Consider the following 14,230-nt stretch of genomic DNA (forward strand, 5'->3'; position numbering starts at 1 on the left):
TAAATCCTGACATCTGCAAAGATTTTAATGAGATCCTTTTGGGCAAAGTCAGCCCAGCAGCCAAGACTGAGTTTAGTCATGGGTGAAATTTCCACACACAGTAACACTCACAGGACTTGAATGTCCTGCTGTGGAAGGGTGAAAGCTTCCCCCTTGTGTCCTCCACACCACTACTCTGTTGACTAAGCTGAATTTCAGCTGTGCCTTACAACTCACCATCGCCAGGTGTTGCAGCTGGGGGGAGCAAAGAACATCCTCTCTAATTATAATTAGAGTATTATTCGCAAATCCTTTAGCTTTCAAAGGTTTGCCTGTAAAGTATTGTAGCGCAGAGTCAAAATCTTCTGCTATAAAAGGGGGGGGGGGGGTAGGAAAGATAAGTATGAAACGTTGTTCCAAGAGAATCTCAAACTTTTGAATTTTATAAGGCATAAATTTACCAGAGAGATCTAGGAGGCGTCCCATTGCATCACTTGGCCATACTACTGTAAATCCTTCCCTTACTCCACCCTGAAGGCCATATTCAGCCCCAATGTAAAAAGATGCATTGCACAAGGCCCCCAGCCCCCATAGAAGTCAATTCACAAGCCAAACAGTGTGATCTACCATTTTTTTTGTAAACCAGAAGAAACCAAAGATAGTATATTCTGTGTTCTTGTTTGTAAATCTCAGATGCCATTATAATTTCTGCAACCCCCCAAAAAATTTCAACATTGGAAAACAGATAATCAGATTTCTCAAAGTGTTATTTCCAAACTTACACTTCACAAATAAAAGGTCCCAGAAAAAAAGAAGAAAAAGAAAAAAAAAAACAAACCAAAAAACCCAAAACTCTTCAGGCAAGCTAGAAATAGCCAGGCCAATAATTTATTTCTCTGTGATTCAATGTGCATGGAACACCTGTGGTTCATTTAGCTGCAGCAGCAAAAGCTCAACTCAACCTTGGCCACACAAATACTTAAAAACTGAACATACATACCATTATCACAGTGAGGGAGATGGGTTAGTCTTGACACACCACTGAAAATGAGGCAGCTCCAATGGCAGCAAAGAGACCTGGATCAATCCATGCTCCATATTCATTAGTTTGAACACCAAAAACAGAAACAAGGATCAAATCGATTATCCTACCATACAAAGCTCCTGTGTACCTGTATGCAAGAAGAAACAAAGCAATCCTCTTGCCAATGATAGTGTTTTCTACAAATGCTTCTAATATTCTGCTGATCTTGGATTAATTTTGTCAACTTCTGTAGTGACTCCTCTCCCAAGAAAAGCTCTAGCACCCTTCCTTCGTATAACCATTTACTTAGTGTTGATCACTAGCATGAAACTGCCAGATCTACCATATTTTGAAGAAAAAGGACTATCGGCACGTCTGTCTTGACGTCCTTCAAAGTCAGATAAAAATGAACCTTACTAGAATCCAGTCAAAAGTATAGATCACAGATGCACACACTGGGATATTTCAGATAAAAAGCCTACACTTCTAGAGCTCAGGCCTTATATAATTTCTTAAAATTAAGTCTACCTGTGTCCCATAAACCTGGCAAGTAAAATAATACAGCCATATAAAAAATGGGCAAAATAGAGTAACCGGTACTAATGACCTGCTCAAAGCTAACCAGGAATGAAGCTGTGAAGAGAACCCTGGAGTCCTCAAACCAACCATATGCTACACTGAAGAGCAAAACCAAAACTGAGCACAGTTGGGCAGGTAATTGCTGGCATGATACACAGCATTTCATTCCATATGCAAGGAATTAAATACACAGATTCAAGCATCAGCCAATGAACTGGATTTGTACAGACATTCACCTTCCAGAAATGGTGAATTATTATTATTATACAAAAGCCATCTATATGATATAGATTATTTGATTTGAGGAGCATCGTCTTGTATCATTACACAACTTTTTCCCACTTACTCATGCAATTGATTCATTTTATTTGAAGGATGCAATTCTAATATTTCTAGAATTGTTATAAAAATGAAGTTATTGGGTCAGAAACACGGGTGCTTGCTGACAGACTATCTGTATCTATTCAGCCAAGTATGCCATGTTTCAGCAAACACGGCATATTAAAAATTTATTTAGATAACAGTTTGGGGAACATAGGAGGCAAATACTATGGGGTAGGGCAAAGGCAGAAGGTTGTACACTCAACTATCTCTTTTTAGAATTGTTTCAGTATTTGAACTGCATTATGCTGGGTACCCAGTCTCCAGCCATGGCTCCCTGATTGCTGAACATTAAACCTCTCAAAATTAGTGTAAGAACTTTGCTCAAGCCTGCCACAGCTTTCTAAAATGTAAAACAATAGGCCTAATTGCAGTTTTCTCCAAAGTCTAGGGTGTTGATGTCCAAGATTAAGATTCAAGCTATTAGGTGCACAAGAAACAGATGAAAAGCCTGGATCTGAACCCATATTTTACAGTTACAGAGACAGAGCCAGCAGCCAAGACTCTCCAGGTCCCTAAAGGACTCAAATGATCTATACTTGGAAAGCACATAGTTTTGGCTATAGTCCTTCCACAGCTATTCTCAGATGATTTTTCTTCATTCTCTTCCACAATTTTAGCATCTCTTTCCAAGCAAGCCATCATGTTCCACCTATATAACCTCCTCCAAGCAGTTATAGCTTTGCTATTGCCAAGCTTTCAGCTTACAATTCAGACTGTTGCTACTCAACACAGGCCTTTTGTACAGGAGGCTCAAACCAAGACAGGTGAAGCTTACAGCATAGGAATAACCAGGCCACTGGCAACAGCAGAACCTGCTGTCCAACAGCTGAGGATGAAATAAAATGCCAAAGCAGTGCAGAGGGAAGCATATCCAAATTCTTCATGAGTCCCACATTTTAAAAGATATGTGATCCCTCGCTTCCCATTTTCAACAAGAAAAGCAACAGCTGCAACACAGAGGAAGAGATGTGGAGAGATACAAAACATTAAGAGGATCCTTTACAAAAATAGAATAATAGTGTTCATTTGCCTAAACCTGATTTAAAAAAATCAGCAAAGTGCATAGACAGTTAATTGGAGTTTACATGACAGCCTGAGCATCTGGGGCACTTTCAGGAAAACAAAGAATATTTGTTCTTTCCAGTCTGGTCTGAGTGACGTTAATCTTGATCAAAACAAGGAGAAACTGCAGCCATTTAAGCCAGAAAGGCAACTATACTACTTCAGCAGGGCTCTTTGCCTATTCTTTTCAGGGTAGTAAGTCAGGAACTTCCCAGCATACTTGGCTCAAATATGGAATTCAATTCTGATGTATCCCTCAAAAGGGAGCACTACGTTACTTTGAAGAAAACCAACATTATGAGTAAATATACTTGGATATCACCTCAAATTACATAAATGCAGTTTGTTCCCAGGTACCATTCATTTAGTTCCCGTTACCTTGACTGAAGGTTTGATTAGAATATCTGACTCCATCTGCACCAATCCATGTGCTTGATGAACAGCTATATTCTGAAATTTCCATCTTAAACTGATTTATGCTTAAAGACAAAAAAAAAAAAATAAATGGATGAATAAATCACCTTAGTGCCTGTACAGAACATGTCTATTAGATATAAATTTTACACAAAACCCTACTTTCCCTTACATCTCTCAAGCTGTTTTATTAACTAATAAATCTAGTGTACCAGATCAGTTTATTAATTATTCTACTAAACTAATAAATCTGGTTTAGCAGAGCTCATATTCCTCTACATAAACAAGCCTCCTGCTGAAGAAACCCAAAATTTCCAAAACCAGGAATCACATTAGACTGCCTAAAACCGGAAAACAGAGGGAAAAAAATCTGATGAAAATTCCCAGCCAGGCCTTGGTCTCCTTATCCATCACATATCATTGTAACACTATAAAACAGGATTAGCAGACCAAAAATTTATCATTCCTGATGAACACCTTCAGTGGGTACGTACAGTGTCCCAAGCTGACAGATGCATTTGCAGTTAGAAAGCTTTGCACAGGAGAGCACATGGAGAACTGGAAGAACTTGGAGGTTTCCTCTTGCACAGCAGCATAGGCTATACCCAAACCGCACCTAAAAGATATTTGTCCAACACGTTCTTAAAGCCCTTCTTCAGTAAATACTGGCACTAGTTATTTCAACATCTTGCAACCTAGACTGCCGGTTATCATGCTGACCATGACCAGCCACCTTCTCAATCTCTGTCATCTGGTGCAACTACACTCTTCAAGCAGGTACGACTTTCTTCTTCCAGTCTGGAAAGCATCCAGCATGTTTTGGACATCACCACAACCTAAACAGTAACACTATGAACTCTGTTTCTGGAACAAAGAGCAGGAGATCTGTGGTATTTGACCCACCTGAACTCAGTTCCCTGCTCAGAACTACAAGGAAAACTTAAAATGCTGCCAACATCTAGTACAAGAAAATTTATTCCAGACCCCAGATTGGCAACCAGAGGAACACAAGATACTTCCCAATCCTGTATTTGCTTTTTACATTAATCCAACGACTCCAACAAGAATATATTCCAAATTCATAACCGTCAATAAAAAATAAAAAAACTTACTACTCCGTCCTGCTTTAGAAGTCATATGGTTGTGTAACCCACTTATAGCAAAGGCTCAAGTTCTATATAAATGTCTATTACCATTAAAGAAGTGCGCACACAAAAACCCACACATCCGAGAGGCAATTTGAAGGTTGCAGCAATGCCAAAGTAACAGAGAGAGAAACAACAAAAGAAAATTTTTTTACAATTAAAATACATGGTTGAGCAAGAAGAACAAAGCATAGAGGGTGGAGACATAGTACTTGTTTACACGCAGGGTTTTGTACCACTAACTCTCTTTCCACTTGAAATCAGTACAGTTAGTTAAGACAGATTTCTCCCTGGTGCCAACAGGAGGACTGCACTGCCATACTGCATGCTGCAGGAATACATGTGTTGTACCCAGACCTGCTAACAGAAGAAGCCCATTGCTCCTTTACCTCCTTCTCCTGCCTCCCTATGACCTCCTATTCCTCCTCGTAGGAATATCAAGGCCTGCTGGAAGCACTACAACATGCTACTAAAAGCACCACTCCAGCATAAATTTATGAGGATGTTATGCTAGAAGGAAGCACTGTCCTACTGACATAGCCGCATACAGCCTCATCTGGAGCTGTAGCTCTTATACTGTCATGTTTTAAATGAAAAAAAACCTTACACTTCACTGAGTTGGATCAGCACAAAAGACAAAAACATTTTACAATTTTTTCATTACATAGTTCTTATTAGAAATCTTAAAGCAGCAAGGGTGCCTATTACTAACCTGTTGGATCTCCAAAGGTTAATGATACTTACCTATCTCTGGAGAACTGACTAAGAACCTCAGATCGCACCAAGATAAGCCAAATCTACATGGTCCTAACTGCAAACATAATTACCTTTTTAAATGTCTAAGAACAGGAGAACAGTGAAGAAAGTTCTTTTTCAGGTTTAGTCTTGTACTTTATTACAAGCTTCCTAGAAACATTATCCCTACCTTCAGCACACGCATGACCCTGCAAAGTCCAGAACGATTTGGTGTTTAATTTCCTTCAGATCTATCCATTTTCAACAGCATGTACTCTTTATAACTTGTAGCCACACCAAATGAAAAATTGGCACTAAGACCATTTAGCCTCTAGGTTGGATCAGCCTGACTATTTTTGATTCAGAGACAGTCAAAAAAAAGCAATTAAATTATCATGGTTTCAGATGTTTTTCCTTTAGAGCAAAAATAGTTTTGTTTTGAAAAATAACATTTTGCAAGCCTTTAGTCCTTAAAATAAAAAAGGCTGTCAGGGTGAGGAAAAGGGCTTTTCCTGTACCAATCCAAAGAGCCATAGTCACCAAATCCTGGTGCTAAGTGCAAAGTTTGCTTTTATAAAGAATATGTAAATACATTTTATAGCAAACAATACTGAACAAGGTATTGCAAGTCAAGTGACAGTCCAGAATTGAGCAAGAATAGAAAAGTATGTCTGCTTTCTATATACTTAATAAACTATTCAGGGTCCACTCAGCAATGGCAAGTTATTCAGTATTTACAGTTCTTATGCAATATATGTGACGCTGCCCACCTGGAAGGAGGAATTCATAATTTTTGCAAATTTATGAATTTGTAAAACTAGAAGTTGGTAGTGACTTTTTGCAGTAACTGTGAAATCAAGCTGTCATTTAACCTTAATCTGAGCAATTCTTTTTCTACTTCCTCTGGATTCCTTATAGGTATTTCTCAAGAAAGGAACATGGACTGCAAAACCTGTATCAGATTCAAGGATCTCTTCAACTGCATCACCCACAAAATCCTTAGCCATTCAGCCACCTATTCCCTGCTTGTTTATTAACACAACGTTTGTCATTTTAAGTGTCTGGATTACAGTTTCTGCTGTAGTGGCATGTGCTCTGGTGTTTTTACCTGTCAGCGTTCTTGTATAGAGATCAAACCATGTCCCTCAGCCAATATCCTCACTGAAGCTGAGGATAACAAAAGTTTTTCACCAGTTTCCAGTTTCAGATTTCCAACTAAAGCACCATCTGTCTCCTATAAGCTTATATACCTATCTGTAAAGTCTATACACCTTTAAAAGCAAAATTAGGATTCTAAATTGAAAAAGAGCTTGTGTGATACATACAGCCATGTTTCAGGCTCTTTTCATTTAACTCACTTTTGTTTCTTACTTCCCCCCCGGCTTTTTTTTTTTTCTTTAATTTGACATGATGGCAAATGTCTCTCACTGGAAAGGTTTAAGTGTGATTAAATTTCAGTGATTAAAAGATTAAGTGTGATTCTTGTCTCTACAGGAATTCATTTTAAACATTCGGCTCTGATGCACCTTTGAATTTTTCCATCCCAAATCCTTGTAACAACTAACTAGGAGAAATGGTTCATAGATAATATTTACATAGATATGTTCCTGGTGATTCTCCCCACTTACATTTCTGCATTGTTTCTTAGCTGGTTGCTTCTTATGCTCATGACTGGAGTGCAAGGAAAGAAATACGGTAAATATATTGTAACAGTTGTCGTACATACCTGCAGGCATTAAAATAAGTAAACAGACTATTGTGAGATGTAGAAACAGACAAAAACAGAAAGAAAAGTGTCTAAAAGCACTAATGGCAGCAGCTACCACAAGGAAATTGTCCTTTTGTATTGCCCACATATCCCAGAAGATCAGCATTTGCTCATAAGCCATAGTTAAGGCCCAGATTCATCCTTTCTAACTTCAGAGACTGGACTTGCAACTAGGCAACTGGCCACCAGTTCTGTAGCTACCAGAGACCACCGCTACCTGCAGAAAGACTTGCAGCATGTGGTACGCTCTATGCATGCCCAGCCTCCCCACCAGGCGCCACGGCAGCCAGTGGAGACCCAGCCAGAGTTGGGTCTCCAACTCCTTGCAGGCTACTGGCCTGAGACTGCAACTTGTACACAGCACGGATCCAGGATCTGTGTGTCTTTCATTAAGGACCTAGTTTTCTGGCTGGTACTTCAAATTCTGCTGTATGTCAAAAACAATCACTGCTTCAATTTAAATTGCTTCCTGATTTATGCAAATTTAAAGTCCCTTGTTAGAATGAACAGCTAAAGACTTGTTCCTAACTTGCAAACTTATTGCTTCCATTCTCTTATAAGGAGAACATTTTGAAAGGACTAACATTCAGTCAATCGACAGAAGGAAGCTCCTAGACATCCTAGCAATACTTGACAGCTCTAATGCCTAAAGCAGATTACATACTACACAGTAGACACACAGGCATTGCAATCCAAATGGACGAAGGGACTTTAACAGGTCTTTCTACTAGCTTTCCGTATACCCATTCTGAAGTAAACATGAATGAAACCAAAAGTGTTTGAAACAGAGCACAGCAGAAGGTGTTTTCACTGGCTGCTTTGCATACATCAAGAGCAAAAGTGTTTTTTACATGAGATGACTATTTCAGTTACGCATATTTTTCAATACAGCATAGTTCAATATAACAAAGCTATATTTCATTCAAAACTAATGTTAAGGTTTTTATCTTAGCTGAGATTAATTCACATTTCTAAATAAATGAAGATACATCCAAAGAAAAAATATTTTTAAAAAACGTCAGTAGACATCGGGAGAAAAACTACTGGAACACACAACCATATTTCATGCACTCTGTGGATTTTTTTAAAAGAGCTCAGATAGCACATTTATAGACACCCTCAAGCTGAGATTCAGCTGTGTGCAGTTGTAATGATTTGTCAGACAATCGTATCTCAAGCCTTTGTTTCCCTGTATCTCAAAGATTATAAGCTTATGTGCAGAGCACATCTACAAGAGATAGATGAAACTGGGAGCAGTTGAGTCTTCGCAAAGCTCAGGTCAGGTTTTGTTTCTGAAAACTTAACTCTGGGACAGTTCAAACCCAGGTCAATTTTTTGCCAAAGCCTCAAAGTCCAAAGGGAGCTAGAAGGACAGCTAGCCTGGAGCCAGTGGCTACATATTTAAAATAGTAGCCTATCTTCACAGCTAGGTAGACAAAAAAAAAAATTAATCTTCTCAAGTAACCTTTTAAAGTTTTGACAGCTTAATATGTAAGTATATATGCATATATCCTTAAATTGTCCACCCTGCCCATGGAAACACTGAGCTTTTGGAACAGAAGCATTAGTCAACTTGATTAAAAAAATAGAAAGATAGCTCTGCCAGATTCTTGGCAAAACATTATCTACGTTGTGATTTCCTCACAGAGAGAAAGGTGATGAATTGAGGAGAAGCAAACACAGGCCAAGGGGCAGAAGGGCACTTAGGAAGACGGCTTTGCCTAATCTATGGGCTGAAGATTAGATATTCAATTCCAGTCAAAGGAATGGCACTTCGGGTTATGTTGTGGGTGTGGAAGACACTGTGATGGGTTCTTTCCAAGTTTAAAGGCAAACTGGTTTATACAAGATTATTTTTGGTTAAAGTCACTGTGACACAGTTTCTCTCAGTTGCCTGATTATGTTAGTTTATTAAAAAAAAAATAATCTATGCTTCTCTCTCAGATCAAACAGTTTTTTTCCTGAAGTTTTTTGCCAAGTTATAATAAAATAAGGACTGTGACCTGAGCAGGACCTTCTAGAGCTAATAAAAAGCAAAAACAGTCTGAATAAGAGTTTGTGCTACAAAGTTAATGTAAAAAATCAGTATTTTTAAAAAAACATTTACAGGATGAAGAAAAAGTATACAAACAGAAAAGCTCTGGTAAGCACTACAGCCCTACAAAACACATGCTGTTCTCCCAGTTTCAGGTATGATCTGGCAAGGTGCTAACCACTGCATGAACTGTTGGAGTCAGTAAGGCACTACTCATAAACAATATACAATAACTCTTAGGAGGCATTTTCTTTGCCTGACACTAAATCTTCGCTAGCTGATGTTTAGTCCTATAGTATCTTCTAAGATACTGGGTCTCATTGGCTTATGTTGTGGTTTGTTTAGGTTTGGGTTTGGTGGGTTTTTTTCCAAAAAGTAACAAGGAACTGTGTGGGTTTTATGTGTTTATGTAGTTTATGCATGGGTTTCGTAATGTACTATGAGAAAGCCAAACCCTTCCCAATAGTAGGAGACGCAGCTATCAAACACACAGCTCCAGCTCCAAATTGTGAAAATAGTAATTGTTACAAACCTGACCCCTCACACACAGAGATCCTTTGGAAACCGTGGCATCTACACAGGGCTAATGGGAATCACAGATGGGACTCTATTCCTCATCCTGCTGGTTTGAAAACTGGATTTTTGTTAGGATGTCCCACTGCAGCGCTCAACAGCACAAAGCGCCGAATCCTTTGCAAGACCTGGGCACAAATTTGTAGCACAACGAAAGAAGGCTGGGCAGTGGAAAGAATCTCCCTAGAGCTGAGAAAACCCCTTTTCCCTGCCTCCCTTTACCCAGTCCTCCGAACGTGGAAGCAAAAAGCTTCGAGTGAGCTTCCTCAAGGTGTCACCGCTCGGCGAGATGTCGAGCAGCCGCGGCTGCAGACTGACACGCCGGCATCCTGCCGCTGAGAGGAGCTAAACGCCTCTGGTCTCGATGGCATGGACCTGCTCCCGCACCGCCCCTTCCCGGGCATCCCGCCTCCTTCCCGCCTCCTCCTCCTGCCGCAGGTCACGATTCACCTCCGATGTGCCTACGAGGGAACCCAACGAGCAGGTTGACCCTCGTCGCAACAGGCAGGACCAGGCAGAGGAAGAGGAGCTGCAGTGCCGCAGCACCCAGAGCTTTCCAGGACTGAATGAAATCCACTCTTTCAGACCGTAACGAGACGAAAAATAGTGCAACCGATGGGAAACGTATGCAGCCCTGTACCAGTCTGTGGCGAGCTTGCAGAGACTTGACCATGTGCCTCAATCTACTGTTATTCACACTTTTGGATCCAAAAGTTTCTCCTCTCGTATTTAAAATACCAGTTGTTTTCCTCCCAGTATCATCCAGGTCACTGATGCACACCAACATTATTGCTCTTCCCTGAAGCGTATGTCTTTTTGTTGGCTCAGAGCAGGGGCCACTGAAGGCATGTCTGGGCTGATGGGAGGAGAGCACCTATATGGCCAGCCCACTGGTCTACAGTAGAGCAACCCTCTCTCCACAAGAGAGGGAAAAAAAGTAAACAATATAAAAAAACCATACATCGCCTACATAAAACATACTGGCAAGTCTGCCTAAGAGAGTGCAGAAGAAAGGGGCTTCAGTGTGCACCAATTTCCCAAGGTCATCTCAACACCTAAAAAGGTCTGAAAACTCCTCAGAAACACTTACTCAAAAATGGTGGAAAACCAGGAAAATTATGACAAGCAGGTGTTCACTAGAGAAACTAGCAGAGAACCCCAAATTTGCACTATTTACTAAAAGTGCAGCAGAAAAGCTCCGAAAGCTTCCTTCCTCCACATTTAATAACATACTTAGTTAAAACCAAAGCACAGAATTGAAAATTATGAAAATGTTCAAAATATGGGAACCTTTTGTCTATACCCTTTTCATTCCAGTGGCATGATCCTCCCCAAAGCCATAAATGCCAAATGGAAACTCCAAAGCTTAGTAGTAAAATGGGCCCATCATGCCTCCCCAGGAAATCTGAGACTCCAGGCTGACCTCCATCAGTAACCACTAGGGATAACTGACTCCAGATACACAGTTAGCTCCAGAAAGTTTTGTGTACCTATCCATAACTTTTAAACCCTCTTTTAAACCATTTATTCTTCATGCGTGCATTCTTGTTAAACCAGGCAGAAATCTCGTGTTTTGTCTTGAGGCAAAAATACACATAGTTATGGTCATAGTGTCTTAATTGTTCTTTCCAACATAACAGCTGAAACAGTGCCCAGGTGGGGAGGTGTGGAGGAGGATGCCCACCTGGTTCTGCTACACCAGCAAGCTGTGTGGGGTAATGAGAGGATCAATCACTAGCAAGGAAAAATGGAGAAAAATTGATGAAATCTACTTGTGACAGCCCCCTGTAGATTGTAAATAAATGCAAAAGCACACCAACATAACTGCCACGTGTCACTAAGATGGTGTAGTACCATCACAGTAGAGCAGCAGTGTAAGAGCAACTCTACAGGAAAAATACTTCAAGCATAAAAAAAAAAAAAAAATCTCTTCTCCATTTCTTATATACCCACCAACATCAAATACCTATATGTACTTTGGAAATCCGTATGTTTGCTGTAATGTGTTGCATGTTATCAAGTACCAGCAGGTCAGACCCACTTTTCCATACATCCAATTTATGACCTGCCCTCATTAGACACTGTAAATATTATATAATGAAGAGAACCATATTATTTACTTACAAGAATGAGCACAGTTTCCAACAGCTTGCTTGTTTTTCTAAGGGATACTTTTGGAATTGAATTAAAGAACCGCATACCTAATTCATTAATCTTTACATTTAGGGAAACAAAGAGCTCCCAGAAGACCTCCAAGCATTCCAAGGAAGACTGTTGGAACGAAGGCCAAGACATTCATGTCCAGCAAGTTCTTAACCTGAATCAAAGCGAAAAAAATGTTCTGAGCATCCTGCCAGTAACATGACATATTGCACCCTCTCTTACAAAACCTGATACCACAAAGTGATTCCCATACAGGAAATAAATCTTTCCTTGTGGTTTAGGGAGCTCAGCTAATTAACTTAAAGCTGATCTCATGAGAGATGGTGTACATCTCACAGGAGTGGAACCAGCAGGTAGACACTGGTGTTGGCACACATAGCAGGAACCTCTGTGATGCACTGCAGTTACCACAAGCACTCAGCATTTCAGGTTACATCCAAGTACACATGATATAATGGCCTTAACGAACACTTCAAAAGACTCTGCTGAACCAGAGCTTTGCTCACTGTTCATATATTGTGTCAACCTGCATCCATGTGCATTGAGATAATTTAGAAGTAAATTTATTTAAGTAAAACTGTGAAAATTGATGCTGATCTGGAACAACTCACAGAAAAACAAATCACAACATATAGAATATAAACTGGCAGCTGGAATAGTTATTGAATTTTCTGCTTGATTGCTCAACAGGCACTAAGGATGAGAGCAATAGCATGTTTTAATTTTATCTTCCAGCCAGCAAAGAGGGGTCAACAGATTGGTGGCAATCTATTACAAGCTGTGAGGATATTATTTCCCTAGCCCAGACTTGGACTTATACAGCTTTTTGTCAAGATTAGGATCTGGACAGAGTAAGAGATTATAAAATGCTCAAAAAAACTCCTGGTAAAAAGGGTTGTCTGAAAAAAGTCCTAAACTGGTATAATCTTGGGGGTAGCAGATGGAGAAACTCTCAGCCTTCCATCCAGCCAAGCTTGAAGAGTTGGTCCATTGGGTGCTATGGACTGAGAAACTGGGTCTGGAAGAGGAAGAATCCCAGCAGCTATTCCCAGGCAGAAGCAGCCCAACACCTGCAGGATACACTCTCAGGGAGTAGGGAGAGATGTAAGGCATATTGTGCCTTATAATCAGGACTACAACCATCACATATGTCGGTACTCTAAGTACTAAGCAAAACTAATAATGCTATTTTTACCAATAGCTGCAACAAAATCCATCCTTTTCCAAAGGATTTAAAGAGCTCTAATATTTAACATGTTGAAATTCAGTGAGAAGTAGCTTAATTTAAAATAGAAAAAATCTGGTTTATTTACTGCAGGACCCAGGTGTCTTGCATTATATTCTACTTAATTCCAAACTTGCACTAAAACTAAAAATGGACATACAAGGTTTTATTGTTTTCTCTCCCTGCCTCCATTTTTCCTAAGGGAAAGATATACTGGGATATTTGTTTTAAAGTACTGTGCATGTACATGTGAGTGCTCCATGCACTGGGAATGAAAGGTTGCACAGTGTATTGTTTGTTTTTGTTGTAGTAGCAGCCACAGGCTTTGGCCAGTCATCAAGAAAAATCTGCTACCTACAGAGCAAGTTTCACTTCTACAACTAATCCAATGGTCTATGTAAAAATAAAGTGAAGCTTCCTGCAAATCTCATGCTCTGGAGTACAATAAACCCCCCTTGTAACATTATGCTAGGTAGTATGAAACTAAAGCAAACAAATAGTTTTCTTGAGAGACATAACCACAACCTTTCAACTCGGAGTTTATCCACTGTAAACTGTGTTGGTTAATGCCACAAAACATGAAAGAAGTAAAATTTCCCCTGAGCCCTGTGTTTGGTGAAACAAAAATATCTCTGGTTATCTGCATTGCATTGAGAGCCAAGAACTATTGAACCCTGCCAGAAGTCATGGTGATAATAATTTTAGCTATCTTTTTCCTCTAATGACACTAAGAGAGAAAAGAAGAAGACAGAATCCACTTCTCTTTTCAGAAAACAACCTGAAAGGAGTGTTGAAAGAGCAACGCTTATTCTAAAATAGCAGTTGAGGTGAATCCACTCTCCCTGTGCACACAGCTGTTCATTACACAATACATTGGCTTCAGCAATGAATCTGAAAGCCTTCAGAAAGCCTGACCTTTTCCCTGTCCGTGTAGTCTCACCTTTCCACCACAGATTTTTATCTTCTTGGTTGTGTCACTGCAACTTTTTGGGGGGCTGCAATATGAGCTGGTCGACACAAAGAATCTGGGTTGAAAACCAATGTCTTCTCCACTTGCCCCAGCTAAACTTGTGGTAAAGGAAATATACCCCAAATATTTTTGCACAGCATATGGAAAATCATTGTATCAGGCAGCATGCACACA

At 39.8% G+C, this 14,230-nt stretch overlaps 1 protein-coding gene across 1 annotated transcript in view; it reads right to left on the minus strand.

The window, feature by feature from the left end:
• The window catches only part of LOC106630928 (chloride channel protein C-like), an 81,104-nt gene that overhangs the window by 53,104 nt on the left and 13,770 nt on the right, over window positions 1–14,230 (minus strand). The window contains 6 exon segments of the mRNA XM_014277246.3: window positions 980–1,151; window positions 2,742–2,913; window positions 3,407–3,507; window positions 6,951–7,048; window positions 11,823–11,937; window positions 11,939–12,015. Coding sequence (XP_014132721.3) covers window positions 980–1,151; window positions 2,742–2,913; window positions 3,407–3,507; window positions 6,951–7,048; window positions 11,823–11,937; window positions 11,939–12,015 — 735 coding nt within the window.

This window comes from Falco cherrug, chromosome 3 (assembly GCF_023634085.1).
Source record: "Falco cherrug isolate bFalChe1 chromosome 3, bFalChe1.pri, whole genome shotgun sequence".
Taxonomy (NCBI): Eukaryota; Metazoa; Chordata; class Aves; order Falconiformes; family Falconidae; genus Falco; species Falco cherrug.